General features: G+C 44.0%; 1 protein-coding gene across 3 annotated transcripts in view; it reads left to right on the forward strand.

The window, feature by feature from the left end:
- ARMH4 (armadillo like helical domain containing 4) overlaps positions 1-22,420 on the forward strand; it is a 74,050-nt gene that overhangs the window by 14,804 nt on the left and 36,826 nt on the right. For all 3 annotated transcript variants that reach the window (XM_068148997.1, XM_068148996.1, XM_068148998.1), the window contains exon 5: positions 11,822-12,058. In XM_068148997.1, the coding sequence (XP_068005098.1) occupies positions 11,822-12,058 (237 nt within the window). The remainder of the gene's footprint in view (positions 1-11,821; positions 12,059-22,420) is intronic.

The following is a 22,420-nucleotide window of genomic DNA, read 5'->3' on the forward strand; positions in this document are numbered from 1 at the left end:
CATCAAATCATGCTACAATTAATGTTTTCTGACATGTAGGGCTGATGTCAGTATTGCCTTTCAAGGCTGCCCAGATGTTGCAGTACTGGCTGCCTCTTGGTGTATGTATTTCAACATAAGTCCATAGAAGCCCTTCAGATGTTACGCTCCCACATGCTGCCCTTGCTGCATCCAGGTTCCTCGAGAAAACAGTTTAACCTCAATGCTACCCACTCCCTGCACCCCAGTAAGCTCCAGCTTGACCCATTTCAGCATTAACTTGTGATTTAGAGACTGTTTATCTGTGGTTATTTTTGATATGGAGGGATGACTGAATAATCTGAATGTTGCTACTCTCCCATTAGATCTTTTGAAGAGAACTAAAGTATTACATGCACAAACACTAATGCATCCTTTTTGTGTGTGTGAGCCCTTTATGCCCCCCAAAACCTGAAACTACTCCAATTGTGTAAGCCCTAAGGCTGGTTCATGTTCATTCTTTGCTTCAAGATGTTGTTGCTGGGGGTGACCTGGATGTGGAGGGTTCTTACTGCTTCTGTAAAAGCATGAGATGCTCTACCTGTTATTTGGTGTCAGGAACACTCAATAGCTCTGAAAATGGGCAGCTTAAACTCAGCTGCTCTAGAGCGAGACCTTAGCCATGTAGCAGCTCTTGAGTGTGAAATGTTTCTGATTAATCAGGCTGGCTCTCAACATGCAGCTGGCAGAATGATGGTCATTAGGGTGGAGGAGTAATCCAGGGGTTGGAAAGACACTTTCAGACATCTGCCTGGGACTATTTCCAGTGCTCAGCCTGGTAAGCTGGTGTCCCCATCTGATGCAGTATTTGGCTGCAGAGAAGCCCATCAGTGATGCTGAAACACAACTGGCACCATCCTTGGGATCATCGTGTTTGCAGAAGTCAGGCACCTCCCTTCTGAATCCTGACTGTGGGCTTCACTGCTTTTGCTCTGTCTGCTGTGTTAAAGGCTGTTCCAGAACAGTGCCAGTATGAAGCTTTCTGATCTTCATGTTTTCAGTGATATTTTACTGCCGAAAGCCCCCCTTTACTGACCTGCATACTCAGGTTTACCCTTCCAAGGAAACTAGCTTAACTAATTTCAGTGGGAAGAGGTTATGCCAGTGGTGTTAGGTCATATGCTGGACTTGATCTCAGAGGTCTATTCTAGCCTCAATAATTCTGTGTTCACCATTCTTTGTCCACTTGCCTGCTTCTTGCTCTTGTACAGTCATCTAAGCTATGTGTCAGACTTCAGAAGTGAAGGCAGTGGCTGTCTTTTTCTTTCCCTCCCCTCAGAAAATGTTTCAGGACTTGTAGCCATTTACATAATTTTATAAAAGACCCTTCAACTTCTTACACTTTTCTTCTGAGCTGTGTCACAGTACAAGGAGCTTTCTTTTTTTAGAAGTGAAGAGTATTTTCGCTGAAAATCAAGGCTCTGACTGCGATTACTGTTTAGACCCTGGCTGTATGGATTAAATTAAATCTCTGAAACTCCATTTAAAAATTTAAAGGAGGTGGCAGGGATGTGAAGACAGGCAGTTAGCCCAATGTGGTTAACTAGCCTGATACTATAATTTCTCATCAGCTCTTTGGATATTGGCAAGGAACAGAAGATTTAAAGCATATGCAAAATGAATGAATTATTAAATGTTCGTGGTAAACACTTTTGTCTTGCTTCCGGTTTATTGCTACCACTGAAATGGGAACTGCTCTCCCTCTGGTGCAGGTTGACCTTCATGTTCTTCACAGTAGATGGTAGTTCATCTCTGATTCCCCTCCTTTGTAGCAGAAAAATGTGAAAAGAATGTGTGACAGAATCTTGCATCAAGACCAAGCTTTTTCTTATCCTGGAAATCTTTGACTAGAGACATCTCTGTTGCTGCTAAATCTGGTGGTGACTTGTTTTATGAAATCCATCTGAGAGTTGAGGAGGGCAGAGGGTGATCATGAGTTGGGAGCTTGAGTGAACAGCTAAGAGGGTCCTAGGCTAATTAAAGGCTCACTAGTGATGAGGAAACTGCTGCTGTGTGCAGCCACTGTGCTGAGCTCAGCCTTGTCCATGCTTGCTTATGAAGTGGGACAAAAGGTAGTCTGGCCACCCTGCTCTCCTGTGGATATGGTAGCAGCTCTAACTCAAATTACCCTCAAGTGGCTGGCTGTGCAGAATGATGTACTCCTGAGCTTTCCCACTCAGATATCATATATATGTTGTGTTTTACAGTCTCCCAGCAGCAACTCCTACAAGAATATCTGGGAATAGTTTAAAGCATCATTGCATTGTTTTCCTAGATGTCTGAGAAGTGTCACTTGCTTGTCCAGCTGCTCTCTGTTCTGGCTTTTTGAAAGGAGAATGAAGCTTCATTAACTAATTTTGTTTTTTTGTGATGTTCTGGCACTGTTTTGCCTTCAGCAGGTTAGATGACACTTCTTAGTCTGACCCATCCTGGTTGCTCTTCTGGCCAACTTATGCATGAATTTTTAACTGTATCCAACTTCTCATTTGTCCCCCACATTAGATTTCACTTAAATATCACTTTAATATCATAGCTTTCCTATGCTTATCTTCAAACTTTAAACCAGGAGAAACCTACTACAGTTGCTACTGGAAGGAAAAGGGAGGTGAAAATTTTTAATGAGTTTGTGGTGGTGGTTTTTTTTTTTTTTTCCTCTAGGGATTTAAGCAGCTCACCCTTGAGGTGTTAAGGATGTGGGTTCAGACAGGCAGGTATGTGGCAGCTTCTTCTGAAAGCTCTGCAAGGAGCATTGTCCTCTAGAGCTGCTGGTGGCTGGGGTCACCCAGCATATGGGGGTAGTGTGCCTCACTGGGCTGCTCTGGGAAGCTGTGGGCACTAGGACTTGGACAAATCGCCCTGCAGATTGGTTTAGCTCTTTCACTTCTGCTTCCTGCCCTGTGCAGGTGGGATGCTGTCCCTCTTGTCAGTCTGACACAGAATGCAGTGACTGAAGCACTGACTGCTTTCTTTGTCTTCTGGGAAGTGCCATAGGCTCTTAATGCTTGTTATTAAAAATAAACTGTAAGTGGTGAGGAGATCTCATAGTCCTCCTTCCTGGCTGACATCAACACTTCAGGCTATACAGGTGCAAGGACAAGCAGTGTCATCCTGAATTTCTTAATGAAAGTAACCAGGAGAGGAGCACTATCCTTGACAAAAATCGGTGGAGGCTGCAGGAGGATGATCATGAACTTGTAAAGAAGCATGAGCTGTGACTAGAAGTGAGCTGAGTTGGGCTTGCAGTCATCTTCCATTCTGGCTTCTGACAGGACCTTGGTACCATGGAGACTGCTGCCTATAATAACGAATCTACCTCCTAATCTGTGTATTCTGTGATGGATCCATGCTGGGTTTGTCTAGAAAATGAAGCTTAAATGTTTTCTTAGTTCCTGGGCTGTTGGCCGTTTCTTTCTTGGGCAGTGTCATTGAAATGAATACTTTTCAAGAGATGCTTCAAACAGCTTTTTGCAAGAGAATGAAACTGATGTCTCTGGGGCTTATTTTTTGTGAGTGAAAAAAGGAACAACGCCCACAGCCCTTTTCCACACAAGATCATTTTGTTGAGAGGAGTAAATTCTGTATTTACTTTCTCTTCTTCTGCCCTGTTCACTTTGTGGTCATGGTACATAAATCTGAACTGATTTAAATGCCTTGACCTGATCATATTGCTTGCCTTCATTTTTACACTGATTAGTTCAAGTGCATACCTCAGGTTAGAAGAGCAGTTCTGCAGCAAGCTAGGGATCAGACTTAAAGTCAATGCTGTGTTTTCTGCACCATTCTGGTTTGTGTTTCTTTTTCTTCCTTTTTAAAATAGGCTTGTGATGCTCAACCAACTCTCTCTAGCTTGGCTCACTGTGAAAGTAACTGTGGTGAATGCTGCTGGAAATGCAGCTCTTAAGAATGATTATTTCTGATCTTAATTCAGAAGCAGATCTGTGGTCCCTACTGGAATATCTGTTGTTCCTCTCCTCCCCAAAGCACTTCAGTGCCTCAGATCCTCTGTGACAAGGGATGAGCTAGGACTAAAATATTTTAGCAAGTGTGAATCCCCTCAGATTTGGTGGGGAGAAATATGTTAGGACCAGAATCCAAATCTCTCCTTGTATGGTCTTTTCAATGTTGAAGAGCCCTTTACTGGAAAGTGGCTTCTGCAGTGCTTGGCCTTTAGTAAGCAAAGGCTGAAGGCTTTCTGCAGCTCAAACATCAGCTCAACTCAGCTACCAGGGATTTGTTCCCCTGCTCCTTCTCTTAGATGTAGCAAGGATTTTCTTCTGTTTTGAAAAGCTTTGGAGATGTAATTTTCTCTTCTCTTGAAACGTAACCATATAAGTTATCTTGCTTTGTGTGGTAGGATCCCACCCTTCTTAGTAGTCCCTTTTCTTGGCTCTGCAGTACACTAGATGCTGATACTTCCCATAAGAGGCCATGCTTGATTTGGCTTCCCTTCCAGAGCAAATCATTTAAGACTATGTTCATACAGCATGTTCTGCAAATACTCTGGAGAGCTTTGCAGTGAAAATAGCTGGGTTTAGCTGTTCTCATCAGTGTGGGGGTTTTACCCTAATAATTTTGCTTAGTTCCTGCATCCATGGCTTGCTTGGGGATCTCAACCCACCATGGTATAGTACTTGGCCCATAAAGCTGTCCATATGGTGAAAGCCCATCTACATTCCTACCCACCCTCTCCTTCCAAGCTGTCACAAGTGATTGTTCTTGGCAGTGTTTTGGAGCTGTTGGATGGTGATGTTACTGCTGATCATGTGGAAGCAGCAGATTAATAATAAGAGTTATCCTAGGAAGGCCTTCCTGCCTTGACAGTCAACTGTGATTGTAAAAGCAAGGCAGAAACTGTTCCTTGCTGGAAGAAAGCATTTGGCTGGCTTCTCAATGCCTCCAGTTCTGGCAAAAGAAGGTAGTCCTAGAGCTCCTTCCCCAGTTGTATTGTTATTTACACTCCACTGCTCCCTTTACACTATGCACACATGGGTGACTGAGGTCCAGTGCTGCTGTATGGATGTTGGGATAAGCTATGGGGTGCATGGTGGATGAGACACTTCAGTCTACCCCTGCTGCCCTGTTCCTCTGTGAATGGCTCCACTACACGCAATGAGGAAGAGAAGTCACCTCCCTAGTTAGATGCATGGCCCATCTGTGAAAAGAATGCTGGTATTCTCACCCTGGTGCAGTAGCTCTGGGAGAGGGTGGGACTTTTTTCACATCATTCCATATTTCATGCTGCAGGGTGATTGTAGTTGGGGCACAAGTTAATACTTGACTGCTCCTGTTGCAGCCTTTTGAAGTCTGTAATTTAACACGCATTCTCTTGCTCTGCTCCATGGCAAGACCTGTGGATGAAGAGAAGAGGTTAACTTTGACCAAATCATTGCCCTGAGAGGCAGCATAACAGTACCTCTTAGAGGGATAATTTGCTCTCTCTGGGGCTGTTGCAGAGATCAAAGCAGATCCCAAGTTCTCGGCCATATTTTGGCTGGTAAAAGGATCTTGAAAAGTAGAATTTTTATCTGTAGTGTGTGAATGCAATCTTCCCCTGTCAAGAGGCAGATAAGTGTCATGTTCTATAGCTCTGTAGAGCTATAGCTCATGTATCCAGGTTGATTCTAGATCTGCATTCCCTGGTGCCATCACTCAGCTCATGGGAGCCTTTGCTCAGTGCTTGTAAAGAAGAGGTCTTCAGATGCTGTATCCCCCTAAAGTCATGCAAAGAGTGGCTCACCACTGGAAACCAATTAGCATCCACTGCTGGTTAATCACAAACTACTTTGCATTCATCAGGTGCTTCTAGGTCCTCAGATCCTACATCACTGCTACTGTGTAAAATCACAGCTTAGATGATCATAAAGCATAACAATGCTCAGTGTTAGTGGCTAGACATCATTGCTCTCTGAGTTTGGAGGGGTGGGGGCTGTGAAGGGAAAGGACAGGGACAATGAGAACTCCAGGTTTTGTCCTGTGACCACCTTATTACTTTTGGGTCTTTTTTTGTTGTTTGTTTCCCTCCCTCACCCCCCAGTTTGAATTCAGTGTGTGACTGAGTGAATCTATTACCTTCCTGCTCAGGGCACAGCAAGATGTTTCTCTTGTGCGTTAAACCTGACAAATGATGGCTTCTTGAATCTCCTGAAGAGTAAAAGTGCTTACAAACATGAGCAGAAAATATTGAAGGATAGAAATTTTCCCCCTCAGTGAAGGCTTCTTCCAACAAAAAATGCCAGAGGTCCCACTCTAACTTACCATACAATCATTAAGATTGGAAAATACTTCCAAGATCACCAAATCCAGCTGTCAACCCAACACAACCCTGACACCATGTGCTGAAGTGCCATGTCTACACAATTGTTTTAACACCTCCAGGGATGGTGACTCTGCTGCTTCTCTGGGCAGCCTTTTCCAATGCCTGACCACTCTTCTAGGGAAGGATTTTCTTTTCCTAATACCCAACCTGAACTTCCCCTGCTGTCACCTGAGTTATGCTTGTTCTGTCACTTGTTACTTGGAAGGGACCAACACCCACCTCCCTACATCCTCCCCTCAAGTAATTATGGAGAGCAATAAAGTCTCCCCTGAGCCTTCTTTTCTCCAGACTAAATAATCCTAGCTCCTTGTAAGATTTCTCTAAATCCCAACTTCTTGCCTTCAACTATTCTGCAATGTGATTCTACCTGTTCAGGGGTGCGGAGTTCTACAGCTGTGAAACATGACTGAAGCCATCTGTGAGGACCAATTGGTGCTTTGAGTTTCCATGAGAAAAACTTGGGCCTGTGTTCCTCTTCTCTGCATTATGGAACAGTCTAAAGGTGCTAAGGTCTCTTTTTGCAGTTGATTTGGGAGGGCCTGGCTGTTGTCATGGGCTGGGAGATGCTGGCTCTTGTCCAACTGCTCCAGACACTGCTGGTTGTGGGTTCTTGTTGGGTCAGGGAAATGCCTCATGAAGGAGGGGTGAGCTGAGCTCATTTCCCTCTTCAAAGCCACCGAAGTCATTATGGATAGGTACAGTTTTGTAGTGAAAAAGCTTTTTTTTTTTTTTTTTGTTTTTAAGCAAGTTTAGGGAGCTTTTGCCACCCCAAAATAACAAATCCTATTCTATGGATATCACCAATGTTGCTAATGGATCAGTACCCAACCGTTGCTGTTTCTGGTGACTATTAATAAAGCTGTGAACTCCCAAAAATGTCATTAAAAACTTGTTGTTTTGTCTCAGAATTGTTTTCTTGATGATCTCCTACAGCTTCTCCAAACCTGCAACTTTGCATACCTGCTACAAAGCTGTCAAGTTATTAAAAACTAAAATCTTTGATAGGTGAACTAAGAATCTCATTTTCCTGGGGCTTCCTGCTGCTTGTATTCTTTCTTAGGTTATATGGCTGTCACAGCAGGGAGCTGTTGGCTTTCCTGCTTCAGTGAAGGCAAAGCAGAGACAGCTTTACAGAGGGCAGTGCTTATTTTGTCTATCAGAGTGGCATATTTTGGATTTCTTCACTGTTTAGGAGGCTCTAACTGCGCTACACTACTCTTGTGTTACCCTAACTTCAGTACAAAAAAAATATGGGCACCTGCTTGGACTACAGCTGTTTCAGTTATGAAGTCTCCTGGTGTTACCAGGAGAGGAGACAGGATACCATCCCTCCAAAAGCTAGGATTTGGTGCATTCAGACAGAGTAACAGGATCAGCTTATGTGTAGTGTATGAAGACCTATAGAAAAGGGGTGGTTCACAGCAGAAACTGCAGCAGGTGCTGCTGTCTGCTTCAGTGAGCAAAGGGCTCTTTTGACCATTGTCAGATCATCAAAAGTGTTCCTGTAGCTGGGTTCTAGGTGAATGCTGGATTTGGATAGATTCATAGCTGTGACCAAGAAAACTTTATACTTTTTGGGGTTTTTTGTGTTGGAGACTAGAACTTGACCCTGGGCATTAGTGTTTTGTTGCATATTTTTCTATTTGTTAGATGACATAAACCGAAGAGTGTCTACAGTTTCAGGGAACTGGGTTTGTTTAGCCTGGAGAACAGGAGGCTTGGGGAGACCCTCTTGCTCTCTACAACCTGAAGGGAAGTTGTAGTGAGGTGGGGATCAGTCTTTTTTCCCAGTGGCAAAGCAAGAGAAAATGGCATCAAGTTGCCCCAGGGGAAGTTTAGGTTTGCCATTTGGAGAAAAAAAAAAATCACTGAAGGGGTTTTCAAGCCCTGGAATAGATTGCCCAGGGAAGTGGTGGAGCTGCCATCCCTGGAAGGACTTAAAACACATGTAGATATGGTGCTGAGTGACACAGTTTAGTGGTGGACTTAGTAGTGCTGGGTTAATGGTTGAACTCAATGATCTTAAGAGCCTTTTCCAACCTGAATGATTCTGTGATATGCAAAATAGTTCACAATGGGCTGCAAATGCACTGAAAATCTGGATGCCTCTGCATCTGTGGGGTTTTGCCTTTTCAGTCCTTGCTTCTCAGTCTTTTGTGCTTTTCTTTCAAGCTGCTGCTGAGATCTCTGAAAGGCTAAAATACTAATTTAGGTGGGAAAATGTAGTTTTTGTAAAAGGCTCTTATGTAGAGCCCAAACCTCTAGTTTGAGGCTCAGCTGTGTGATGCGCAGAGCTTCTGTTTTCCATCTTAGGAGGCCACTGGGCATTTGCACAGCCTGCCCACACCTGTTGGGCTCCTGTTGCACCTTTGCTTCTGAAATCCAATGTTTGTGAAGTCTGTGAATTGTTTGGAAATGTAGATTTCTCCTTGTGACCACCAAGTGGTGCTCTGCACTGTACCTTGCAGCAAGGCAAGCTGTTGGCATGTTGGGATGGGGGGTTAAAAACCTATTTTCAGAAGTAGGAGTGTGCTGGAGAGGAGGATGGAACAAGCTAAGAGCCTTTTCATTTCTCTTTGCAGCGGATGTGCTGCAAGGACCACATTATTCACATCTTTCTGCTGTCGCTGCATAGTGATTGATGTAGCTTGGTGATAATCAGACGTGATAAGTAGCCTTGGCACTTTCAATTTGGGTGTTCAGCTTGGCTGCCTGCTAGACCTGGGAGACACAGAGATAGCTACCTACTGCTTCAAAGCTAGATCTTGGCAGGTGTCTTGGATTTGGTTTGCTAAAATCACAAAAAGCTTCTAAAGACCTTGTCCCGAACTAGTTTTTCAGAGATAAAAATCTGATCCCTGTTTAATCTTGGCTGTTTTTTTCCCCTGTCCATGTAGGGAAAATATCTGTGCACATTTCTTCTCTCCTGTGCTCTTGGCTGTTAGTATCTTTGCTATTAAAGTGTAGAAACGTTTATAGCTGTGTTGCTCTCAGTAGAGGCAATAGAGGCAAAAGCCTACACTAACTTGTCTTTGCAGGTTTTCTGCAAGCACTCTCCAGGTGCCATTCTCAGTTGTCAGAAGCTGTGCATTTTGTATGAAAACATGCATTTTGATAGAGAAATTCTTATGTTGATTTGAAACAACGAGCACATTATGAGACAGAAACTGCCTATAAAACGTAATGGGACTAACTGCATTCCTGTAACCTCCATCAGATGCTCTGTGAGGTATCGTTTTCTGCAGGAGCAATCACTCCTTTTCAGGTACCTAAAGCCAGGCTATATCAGGATGATGCAGCTAAATTCAAACAGCAGCTTGTTTGGAGGAAATGTAGGGCTAGAATTTGAAAGGTGGCAAGTGGGAGTCTCTCATCTGGTGAGCTGGAAAAAACATACAATGTTTGAAAGCAAATTCCTGAATTGGAGGGGAAGGAGGTGCCATGTACCAGCACAGTGAGCACTGTGGTTTTATAATGTACACTGATTTCTCTAGGTATTCCTATCTGTGAAGTAGACTCCAAAGGAAGGAGGCTAGCTCTTCCCAGTTAATTTAAGACAGATAAACACCAACTAAATAGCTTCCCCCAAGTTCCCCAGTTTGTTTCTCAGGTGTTACAATGGAAAGGTTGTGCTGGAGTGCAATTGCATCCCACAGCTGAAAGGAGAGGAGTGAAGCATCATCTGCTTTACTTATAGTAGGTGTGATACGAGATGTTCTATTTTAGCTGCTCTATCATATTGCAACACCTAACCTGTGTGTGGTACAACTCCAACAGAAATAAAGGGGTATCTAAATGACAAATGTTAATTTAGTTGGATCATTAATTTTTAACATGGTCTTAGGCCCCTGGTTAAACCAGTTGGTCAGATGCAGTGTGATGGATGCTCATAATCTCTGTACATCAGGGAAGAGATTTTATGCAGGACTGAGCTTCATGTAAATTACAGGAAGTGCATACATACTGTGGTGTAGTTTTCAGCTTTGAAAAACTAACCATCAGAAATTCAGAACATGTCCTTATTCCAGATGCTGTCTTTTCATATGGGTATCTCCATTTGCAGCTGTTAGATAACTCATATACAAATTCTGGCTCAGGAAGTCTTTGGGTCTTTAAGAACTAAAAGATGGAAAGAGAGACTGTGGGAAGGCTGGCTTGCTGTGTCCTGCTCTAGCCTTTCTTCAGCATCTGTGGCTAGTTGTGGTGAGAAATAGGATGAGAGCAGAAAGGGTCTTTGATTTGATCCAGTGTAGTCATTCTTGTTTTGCCATTTTAGATCCCAGCAATGAAATGTGGCTTAAATGTTTCTCTCTATATACGTCGACAGTTCCATTAGCTTTGGGAGAAGATTATGTTGCTGGCCCTGTTGGAGCAGGTCCAGCTGAGGCCACAGAAATGGCCCTGTGAGGAATCTTCCTGTGAGGAAAGAGAGTTAGGATTGTTCAGCCTGGTGAAGAGAAGGCTCTGGGGAGACCTTTCAGTGCTTAATAGGGCCCTATAAGAAAGATGGGGACAATCTTTTTAGCAGGGCCTGTTGTTAGAGGACAAGAGGTGATTGTTTTAAACTAAAAGAGGGAGAGTCAGACTGGAAGGAAGAGGTTTTGTTACAGGGTGGTGAGACACTGGCACAGGTTGCTCAAATTGGTGGCGGATGCCCCATCATGGGAAACATCAGGGGTCATGCTCTGAGCAGCTTGGTTATTCCAGGTGGGTTTGGACTAGATGTTCTTTCAAGGTCCCCTCCAACCCAAACTTTTCTATGACTCTGATTTCTTCAGTGTCATGTTTACGTGCTCTCGTGTGAAGTTCTGGCTGTGCTGCCTTCTTTCCAGTACAGAATTAAGCTTTCCTTGGTCATAGCTTTGGTGTAAATCCGTTGTGACAGGAGCGCTGTTAGAAACCTGCTGAGCATCCTGCTGAGGATCACTACCATCACCACTGTTTTCTCTCACCCATGAGCCATCTGCCAGTGCACATCAAAGCAAGATGCTTTTTCTGGAGGAGGGCTGTATCAGTCTAATTGGGCTGGAAAGCAGCATCCTTTCCAGAGCTGTGAAAGGCTTAATAGAAGTTAAGAATAGAACCAACTTATTGCTGCCTCCAAGATTGGAAACCAGGGAAATGGGCCTCACTTGAGCTGAAATTAGTTGAGCAGAAAGTGGAGTAGTTATATATACTCAGGTATTTGTATACCTGCTTGTCTGCATTCTGCAGTTAGGAAGCAAAAGAACAGTATTTCTCACTAATGCATTTGACAGTCTAAGACAACACCTTACTGTTACTTAGCAACTTCAAAAAGTGGTGAACTCTTCCAAATTAATCCTTTTGGTTGCCTTACCTCCTAGAAAATACGCCCAGGTTTGTTCAGCTGGGCTGCCTTTGGAGAAGTAGTATCAGCTGGCTGTCTTGGTGTTCTCTGGTAGAGATGCGTGAACCAACTGTCTTGTGGGATCTTTACTTATGTTGCTTTTGTATCTCCCTGGACAGAGGGTGAGGAAGAGGAGGAGGAGGAGGAAGAAGAGGAAGAGGAAGATGAGGAGGACAAAGACATGGATTTGATGGATGAAAGTATGGAGGGTGACACGGAGCTGCCAGGTTTCACGCTTCCAGGCGAGACTTCCCAGGAGCCCATAGCTGGCCTGGAAAACCCTGTAGCCCAGCTGGCTGGAGTGTCCTACCAGGTTCCTGACACCATTGAGTGGGAGCAACAGAACCAGGGTCTGGGTAAGAGAAAAAATGCCTTTTCCTTTATCCTTACAGAGGCTCTTTGTTTTGCGTGGGATAGTCCCTCCTGCTGTGAAGTCTCACAGGTTGATTCTCAAGCTAGGCAGTGCAGGTTTGTTTCTGAGGAAACTCCATCCACCAGTGACAACTAATTGAACTAGGGTGGATCCTAGGCAGTGTGACCTTAGTTTTCATTTTGGGGAGAGCTGCTCTGAATACTCCAGATCTCCTCCTGTGTTCCTGGAGCTTTGTATTTTCTTGCTCCAAGGGTAGACTAATAAATAACTTCTCAGCTGAGATTCCTGGGGAAATTTCAATTCCCTTTGCCTGAAATAGGTTGGTGCAAGGATATATGCCCTGTGAGGACAAAGTGAGTAGGTTATTTGGGTAGTTGCTCTTCAATCCATTTGCTGCTTCTGCACCATTTTTATAGGTGAGACTTTTCTGGCATTTTGAAGATATGTGTGGTCCAGCCATGACCCTTTGCTGTCAGTGTTAAGCAAGACAAAAAAGCCTGCAAAGTCTCTATGAAGTTTTATACCGTTTATTTCTCCTGTACATATAGGCACTGTGTTCAATGTCTGGACTAATTTATTCCACCTGCAAATAGTTTGTCCGTGTTTATGTGTGTGATGTCCATCTGATGCAAGTCCAAGCTGGTGTGGGACAAGGTAGAGTTTAGAAAGGAACTTGTCCAGCTTGGCTAAGAGCACTGGGATCTTTTCCAAGCATATTCCATTTCCAATATTTCAGGTGAATTGGTGGGAGTTGAGCCACATCTATATAGAAGATCTCTTTGACTCTTAGAGAACTGGCTGTTTTGAGAAGCTCATCAAAGAAAGAAACCCCAAAACTCTTTTATACATTGTTTTATAAGAACTGTGACTTTCCCTGGATGTTTAATTCTGATTTAACCTGATGATTCTCTCCCAGTAATGCTGTTTCAAGCCTGTTTTAGTACTGTTACCTTCCTTTGAATTGAATCAATGAGTGTATTTCAAGAACTCTGTGGGAGAGTTGCTCTTTGAAGGTAGATTGAGTTTACATCAGGTCTAGTATCTCCTTATCCTACTAACTCTTCCTTGAAAAACATCATATTAGCTGGTTTCATGTGTCCTGTTGTCCAATCAGTCTGGACAAGAGCTGTATGAGGGAAGCAATTGTAAGTCTTTAAGGCTTTCTGATTGGCTTTGACAAGAGATACCTGACAGTACAATGCACAAGAGAAAAATACACAAGAAAACAGGCTTATGGTGGAATCACATCAGAAGCTTTGTGGTCTTACCTTACTTATTTCCTTGGTGCAGGATCTTTATGGTGTCTTGAAAGAAAATGTGAAAGCAGCAGCATATTTTCTGCATTCAGGTGCAGTTGGCTGTCTCGGTGAGCTCTGGACAACTGCTAGCAATAGTGAGAAGGTAGCATTAAGCTATTAGACCACATCTGAGGTATTGTGTACAGGTCTGGGCTCCCCAGTTCAGGAGGAGCAGGAAACTACCAGAGAGAGTTCAGTGGAGGGCTACGAAAATGAGTAGGGTACTAGAGCTTCTCTGTACAAGGAAAGACTGGGACACCTGGGGCTGTTTAGTCTGGAGAAGAGGGGGCTGAGTGAGACCTTATCGATATCTACAAATTTCTGAAGGGTGACTGTCAGGAGGATGGAGCCAGTCTCCTTTTAGTGATAGCCAGTGATAGGAGGAGGGACAATGGGCATAAACTCAGACGAAGTTCCATCGCAATGTGAGAAAGAACTTCTTTACTGTGAGGGTTGCAGAGCACTGGAACAGGCTGCCCTGAGAGGTTGTGGAGCCTCCTTCTCTGGAGATCTTCAAAACCTGCCTGGATGCATTCCTGTGTGACCTGCCCCATGTCCTGCTTTTCCAGGGTGTTGGACTCAGTCTCTGGAGATTCTCTTCCAAACCCTAGCATTGTATGATTCCATTAATCATCTGAAGCTGTTTGCCAGGTTCAGTATCTTAAGTACCATAATGGGTGGCTTGCCAGAGCTGTGTCTCTGAATCCTGGCTAAGGGTGCCAATGCTTTGTGATGTGTTCAAGAGAAGCAGCATTTTTCAGACTCCCAGGTGTGTCCCCACACACCAGACATCATCTGCAGCACAGAGGAAGATGGCACTAATAGCTCTTCAAGGATCTTGGTGCATTTAAGCATCTTGGCTGATGCAATGTCCCTGGAGGGCTCTAATGGGAGTCTTGTTCCTAGAACAGGGTACCTGGCAGTGCTTAGTTTCTGTAGAAGGGTCTCTAGAGGTGGGTAAAAATTCTGCTGTGTATGACATAGGCTGTTGCAATGAACTTTGTGACTGTGGAGGGGAATGTTCTGCATAAGTCATCAGGCACAGCTCTGTTCATAGCTGATGCAGGTCTAAACTGGAGTCATGGCTGCATTTCCAGCCCTTTGCTACTGGAAGAAGAGGCTCAGGGTGGGAGATGCCCATCGGTTGTTTTGGTAAACGAGGTATGTGGGAAAGCGGTGATCTGAAGCTGTCTCCAGTGTGCAGTAAATTTACCTGGCTGGAGAGGCTGTAATAATCATGCACAAAAAATAAGCAGGCCTGGGCTATGAAAAAATAGGGAGCTTTAACAGTCCTTGTGTAATAGCATTTGTTATGAGGGGTCCTTGCCCTAGCACAGACCCATGCTAGAGGATGCACTTTGCAGCATCTCTTCCAGACATCTGCTTCTAAACATGTGGGTGTAGTTCAGTTTCTGATGTTTAATACTGCATCATCCTGCAGCTTTCATCCTCTGTCACCTTCTCTTGTTCCTATACCTTGGAAGGGCCATCTTTCAAAAAATTTCAGACATGGTATAAATTGGCTGTGTGGGAAAAGGCAGGATTTTTCACCTTAACTTATGTTTTACTGACACTCATGCAAATTGGAGGAGCTCCCTGTGAAGTTGGGTCAGCTGCAGGGCACTGAGTCTAAGCACTTGAAGGACTGGGCAGACATGAATTTCAGTGTTCTCTGGAGATGCCTAGCTAGGAAATTTGTCACCAGATCCAAATGGTTTGGAATGCTTTTCTTTTTTAAGCTGTTTAAGTCTGTGCAAGCAGCAGTGGGGGGAAGGATGAGGCTCTGGCTAAACTGAGTTCATCTTTAAGAGTTGGGTGGGACTTCCATGCAGGAGTGCTATGGGCAAGAAAAGAGGAGATGTAGTGGGATCAGTCTCTCTACTTGTGACTCACTCCTCTTATTCCACTAGGTAAACAGTTATGTAAAGAGCTATTTATTCTTTTTCTGTCTAGACAAACTTAATGGCTCTCTGGTATTGCTTCCTTCCCCATCTACAATGTGCTGATGCCCACAGTGCTCCTAAGAGTATTTAATTTATAGAAATAGAATCATAAAATTACAGAATGGTTTGGGTTGGAAGGGACCTTTAAAGGTTATCTAGCCCAATCCTCCTGCAATAAGCAGGGACACTTTCTGAGCAACACTGAGGCTGCTCAGAGCCCTGTCCACCTTGACTTCAAATGTTTCTAGGGATGGGGCATCTACCACCTGTCTGGTCAACCTGTGCCTGTGTCTCACTACCCTCATCATAAAATCCTTCCTTCTATGCAGTCTGAATCTCTCCTTTTCTAGTTTAAAATCATCACCCCTTGTCCTATTGCAACAGCCATATGGGGAGAACAGGAAGGGCTGGAAAATTGTGTAGCAGTGTCAGCAGAACGTGGAATCTTAAGAAGAGAAGAAATCTACCAAATCTGGCAGGAGGCCAGAAGAGCTGCCTGCATTGTTCTGCTGGAGTGCCTGGAGAGAACAGACTCACTGTGAAGGGCTTGTAAAGCTTTAGATCTGCATCTGCTGGACATGTGCATGGACTATTTCTCTTTGAAACTCTTTTTCTCTAAGTGCTTTTCATCTAAAACAGCCTCTTTGAAATGCATTTTCTTTAAGTGCTTTTTCTCTGAAGCTAAAATTAACTTGACTTTAATTTGAAGATGAGTTCATAACTGCTGGATGTCCCCAGACACAGCCCCTGGTGGGGGGAGCTGCAGTTCTGAATGCAGCTGGGTCAGGGGTGCTGTGCTCCTGCCTGACTCAGCCCACAGCTTGTCTCATTGGGCATCCCAGGGCAGAGCTCTGCACTTCCATTCCTTCACCTAATAGTGCTGAGATGTGGTGAATTTCCCCTCTTGTGTCAGTGAAATGTGGTTGAGGAAGGAGGTGTTGTTCTGCTTGACCTGGGATATGGCATAGGAAAGGAAGACCGGAAGAAAGACAATTGTATACTAGCTAAGCACAAAGCTTTTACAGTTGGCATTTTCCATTTTTGTAATACTTGGCACATAAGCTCATTGCCTGGGGATGCATCTGTCCTCTGGCCTTCAGAATTTTGACGTTTAACGTAAAATCTATAGCACAGAAGAGCCCAGAAGTACTGGAGCAGCTATTCTCAAGTCAGTTATTATTGAGTTTGCTTGGTCTGATGGCTGACACACTGCAGATCCCTAAAGAATGAGTAACTTGATCTGCAAACAGCTCAGCTGAGCAAAAGACAATTTGGATTTTTTTTTTTGTGGTGGTCAATGAGAAAGTGCTGGAGAAACAGAATCATTAAAAATGTCAATTCTGGGAAGTCAGATGGTCCTACATTAACACCAGCTGGGCAAAACCAATTTATAAGTGCCAGTAACAAGGCTGTCAGTTTTACAGTCCATCAGCTGACTCTCTAACCAACAATATTTAGGCAAAAATTAAAGCAGAAGATTACATGTCTTTATGAAACAGAATTTGATCCTCTAAAAGCCATTCTGATGGCCTGCAACTCTGGAGAAGGAAAGTCTGAATATGCTTTGGGGTCTCTTTGGTGTCCTGTTCAGATATCTTCAGAGATTACAAGTGAAGGACAGAGCAGTACTTTGGGACCTCTCTGTATGAAAAAACTTTGACCTTAATCTCCTTGTTTCTTCATCTGTATGTATGTGGTGTGTGGTAGCATCATAGCTGGAGGTGGGGAGATTCAGGCTAGATGTGAGGAGGAGGTTCTTCACCATGAGTGGTGAAACCCTGGAATGGGTTGTCCAGGGTCTGTCGAGGCCCCGTCCCTGGGGGTGTTTAAGACCAGGCTGGATGAGGCTCTGTCCAGCCTGATCTAGTGTGGGGTGTCCCTGCCCATGGCAGGGGGGTTGGAACTAGATGATCCTTGTGGTCCTTTCCAACCCTGAATGATGCTATGATACTATGATAGGGGTAGGAAACTTGGGTTTTCTGGGAATTAATAAAAATACATTGTTTTTCCCTGATATCTTAATCTGTTGTGGTTGTTTATGCATTGCAAGGAGAACTGCAGTTGTTCTAGATGGGTCCAAACCTAATGACTGGTTTCCTCATGAATATTAAAGGTCTTGTACAGCTCTACAGAGATCAAGGCCCCCTCCACTTCTTTTGGTGGTGGATGCTGTGAATGTGCTCTTCTCCCAGTGTCTGTGAGAATCCTTATTTTGCAAACCTTGAGCTGATACACAGCAGCTTAGCTTGAACTAGTGTGGGAACTTTGTGGTAGAGCACCAAAATGTCCCCAGGCTACCAAGCTATTTGTTAATGCTGTAGTCCCTGGCTATCTTCCACATCCCAACATGAAGGGCTTCTGCTATCCACAGTAACAGCAGGAGGTCCAGGGCTATTTACCAAGCCTTTAATTTTGCTGCTTTGGAGCATGCCATACTTTGCTTTGTGCATTTGTAACATATGGAGCTATTTGGAGTGACAATGACATTTTAATCTTGAGTCATGTAGGGTTGTGATGTTTTGAATGTGTGTCTTGATTTCTCTAAGCAGAGGTTGTTATGGTAGACTTTGGTTCTCTAAGATGTTGACTGAAGCTACCAGCTGCTTATTCTAGACCAACATTATTATGAGATAACAGCAGTAAACAGAGGAGAGACTGATTTGAACCTTAAACCTTAGCAGAAGGAACTCCATCCTTAGGCTCAGTCTTGTTTTATGGGCAAAGAGGAGGCACTTCTCACATATTGATAAAATCAAGAATTTCTTGATAATACAATTGAAATCTGAACAGTCTAATCATTATTATTCTAGATCTAATTATTAAAAGAAACAATAATCCAGCTTGGACTGTTACACACACACACTTACTAGTTTCTGTGCTTGATTCTGGTGTTATATTTGTCCTTCCCTTGCTTCTCTGGCCCCTGAGGCTGGTGGTTTCATTCAGGGGTTTGTGAAGAGTTTATCAGGGTAAGTCATCAAGATCCAGACCCCTTTGCAAGGGTTACTGAGATGTTCAGATCGATTCCTTCTTTCTCACTTTAGAGTTCATTTGAAGTAATTTTTGTATGTTCACTAGCAGCGTGCTTTCACACCTTGCTCTTTCTTCATTGATCCACACTTCCATTTTACATCTGGATTTTCTCAAACATCATGGCTTTATGGTATGTTTGAAACTGCTTTTTGTTCTCCTGTTTACCCTAAACCCATTTTTATCCATGTCTGCATTTCTTTAACTGCCCATTAGTGTGTTGTTGATATCCACCTGTTCAGGGCAATGGAGTATCATAACAGGGGGCTAGGTGATTATGTTATAGCTTGTAAGAAGTCACCTGAATTACCTTGTTCCACAACATTCACTATAGAGTTCCATCTGCCCATGGAGATATTGTACACTGTGGAGTTTGGGCCATCCCTGTAGATGGGACTTAAAGACAAAATAAATGTAAAATGGCAGTTTGGAAAGATGCTATGAAGTGTGATGACATAATTCTCAATGTTTAGTTTCCAAGATATATTCTGTGTCTGTGTTTTGTGTATTTTTGTGTGTAGGATCTTAGTTCTTGCAGTTATGCAAGGTCATACCGCTCTCTCACTGAGGTAATGACTTGCATAATAAACACACTTTTGGAATGTGATTCTTTTTTTTAACAGATAGAAATTTTTTGCAGCTTTGAGTTGTTACTTACAGAGAAAATAGCTCTAGCTGTATGGCAGCTCTGTGGTCACAAATTACACTGCATAAACCATATAACAGCTGCCACTGGTTAATAATGGTGAGGCAGAGCAGTGGAGGCAGAGTAGTGGAAGGTGATGAATATTTGAAATGTCATTTTTACAGGAAGATAGGATTAATGCTTTTATGGGCAAAAATAACCAGCATTAGGAAGGCAAGAGCTGAGACTCAAAAGTTAGTGGTATGTTCTTTAATTGCTACCCAAAATGGATCTATTTTAAGTACTCTTAGAGCACGTTATTGGAACATCAGACTGCCTTTTAATCTTTAATGTATTTATCTTCTTAATTACCTTAGAAAGGGTATCCATGTTTTACAGTGGTAAGCAAAAAGACAGAGAAGCCAAGTGAGCCCCCTGGTTTCATGAGAGAGCCTTTGGCAGAGCAGGGATTTGAATGAGGATAATTAAATGAGCACTTGAGCATTTCCTTTTTTGTGAGGACATGCACGCCTGCAATTCTCCCTGTAAAAGGAGCAAAGAATCACATACAAAGTTGCCATCCCAGCAGAAGGGACTGAGACTGTAAAAAACCCAGTGAGAGAGGCTGGCAGGAGCCAGGATCAGGAGAAAAGCCGGCAAATTTTTCTTCTCAGTGCTGCTGCTTGCAGCAGTCCTGCCCTCTGCAGCTTTGCCCTGTATGTGTCCATGGGAGTTTTGGCGCACAAAGCGTTGGCCATGTGAGGTCCGTGTTCCAGGCAGCTGCAGACTGAAATGTGCAGCCTCAGAAAGAGAGATGATTATTTTTCCTGTCTTCCTGGGTGCTCCAAATAATTTATACAGTTCCATATGTTCCCTTGCTAGCTCCCCTTCCCTCTCCCAAGCAGTAATAAAGCTCCTATCATCAATCTGTGCCTAAGTCAAGTTTCTGTTCCTCATGAGGGATGTGCACTCTGTGTGGAATGACTTCTTTTTTTCAGATTGTTCATTGCTGTGTCTTAATGCTGGAGAAGGCTCATATTTAGACAGTTTGCCTTGTTAGAAGAAATGTTGCATCTGCATCCCTGTCAACAATGATCCTCTCTGCCAGCTTGCTGTGACCTGGGCTGTTGCAGTGACAGAGCAGCTCCCAGAAGGGAACTGTTCACATCAGAGATTGCTTTTTCTTTTCATCAAACTTTATTCCAAGGTGTTTTGGAGGCTGTGCCCCTTTTCCCTCTTTAATATTGTTTCGTTTGTTGACCTGACTTGTTCCTACTTCGGCTCTGAAGCCAGCTGGGACAACAAGCCTCACAGACCAGTCCTGTTCTTGTTCTGCAGTGTGTTGCTTGGTGGTATGGTGAGAAGCAGCCATATGCCTGTCACTAGGACCTTGGACAGAGGGATTTTCCAGGAGATAAAAGACTTGAATGAGTCTGAGTCCCATGGTGCTGACTTACCACCCTGCTCTTCCCTTTTTCCATCCAGCACAAGACTGCTGTGTGCTGGCAAATGATGCCCATACATTTATCATAGAATCCCAGAGTGGCTTGGCTTGAAAGGGGCCTTAAAGATCAACTAGTTCCAACTCTCTCTGCTATAGGTGGGGGACACCTCCTACTAGACCAGGTTGCTCAATCATCTGAGCAGCCTGGTTCCCATTTCAAAAAACTGATAATATGTCTGTTCAGCTGTGAACTAGGATAAGGAGTTTCCAACCAGAGAGTATGAACCACTAATGTGTCAGGGCTACTTCCCTTTTCTTGGAAGCACATCAACTTTTGTCCTCAAAGCAGAAATCAAGACCAAGAGAAGAGAACAGAGAGGAGTAAAACAGAAGGTTGGAGAGTGTCCTGGTGATTCCCAGCTCTGAAAGCAAGCAGCTCTCAGAAACAAGTGTAATAAAGCTGTTGCTTGAGGTAAAAAAAAAACCCAAACTTGAGTGCTTGCAGTTTACCATAAGAAGGGGATGACATCAGGTACCTTTCTACATGGAAACTTCCATCAGGAAACTTGGACTAATATTTTAGCCTGATATTTTTGGTGGGGTATATTGAGAAGCAGCAGCCCTGTAACATCCTCAGATACATTACTTTGGAACAGCAGCCCTTTCATAATGTTTATGCATCTAGTTAAACCTGTGTCAGAAGAAGACTGGCCAAGCCCATTTGCTACCAGCCCTTAAGTGCTGCCTCCAAGAGCTGGGGGCAGAGGGAGACATGTTTGCTTGGTTTGGGGTCTACCTTCATTCTCCCTGCCTATTAAGAAGATGGAATCCAATCAGACAAGATCTGGAATTACTGGCTCTGGCTGGGGGGGGAATGAAGAGGTTGTGTCCATCCACAGCATTTCTGCCTCTTTTTCTTCAGTTTGGAGTGAGGCAATGTGAAGTTGTCTGTTGGTTCACGGGAGGAGAGAGAGGACATTTGTCACTGTGCAGGTATGATTGGTATGAGAGGTCCCAGCTGAGGTCTGGCTGACCAGGGAACATTTCTAATGGATGGTGGAAGGCATGGGTGAATCCAAGCCTGAGGGCTACTGTTACTCATGCATAGTCCTTGCTACCCTGCCATGCAAAAATATCCTGAAATACCTGCAAGGAGGGAGCAGCATCTTCTGTAGCAGAAAGGGCTGAGCCTCCTCAGCTTGGGGCAGGGGAACCTTGGGTGATTTTTTGTGGAGAACATTAGGGAAGCTTTACTGAAGGGAACTGAAGCCTGGGGGCACTGGTTGCCTGTAATGTGCCTGGCAGACCATAGCAGAGCAAATTCACCCTTTCCAGCTTGCTGGGGAGCCTGCAGCAGCACCAAGCTGCTGGCCTTTCCTAGCCCAGGAGAATTTTAAACATACTTTCTACCTGCACCCCTGGTTGCCCTTGTTGGACCAAGAAAACAAAGTTGGAAAATTCAAGCACATGCTTGAGTGTTTCTGACCTTCTCCAGCTGTCTGGTTCTATCCATCCTTTTGCTATAGCCTTTAGAGTTAGGATGTGTCTGTCTTGGAGCATAGTTTGATGTTTGCTGCTCCAAGTAATTTATCTTGTTTTTTTTGCCTGGATTAAAGGATAGGGTCCATTAGCCTGTGCAGAGCTCCATGCTGCAAAGGCTGGTCTGCATCTGTTAACCAAGCACCATCTGGGTTCCTGCACAGCACGGTGAGGAAGTCACCCTTCTAGACTGTCAGCTGCCTTGGCACTGTCTGTTCCCTTGTCTGTCAGCCCTACTCTAATATAAATTGTAGTGTCTTGGCTCTGCTTTTACTCTTGTTTCCCCCCTTGTGTCTCCAGTTTCAGAGTGCTCTCTATATATCATATCTTTGTTTGCTTTGCCTGTTCCTCAGTGAGGGTTGTGAAATGCTGGCCCAGGTTTCACAAAGAGTTGGTGGATGCCCCATCCCTGGAACCATTCCAGGTCAGGTTGGACAGGCTCTGAGCAACCTGATCTAGTTGGAGA

Source organism: Melanerpes formicivorus, unplaced genomic scaffold (genome assembly GCF_026170545.1).
Source record: "Melanerpes formicivorus ecotype bairdi unplaced genomic scaffold, bMelFor1.0.p_v2 SCAF_17, whole genome shotgun sequence".
Taxonomy (NCBI): Eukaryota; Metazoa; Chordata; class Aves; order Piciformes; family Picidae; genus Melanerpes; species Melanerpes formicivorus.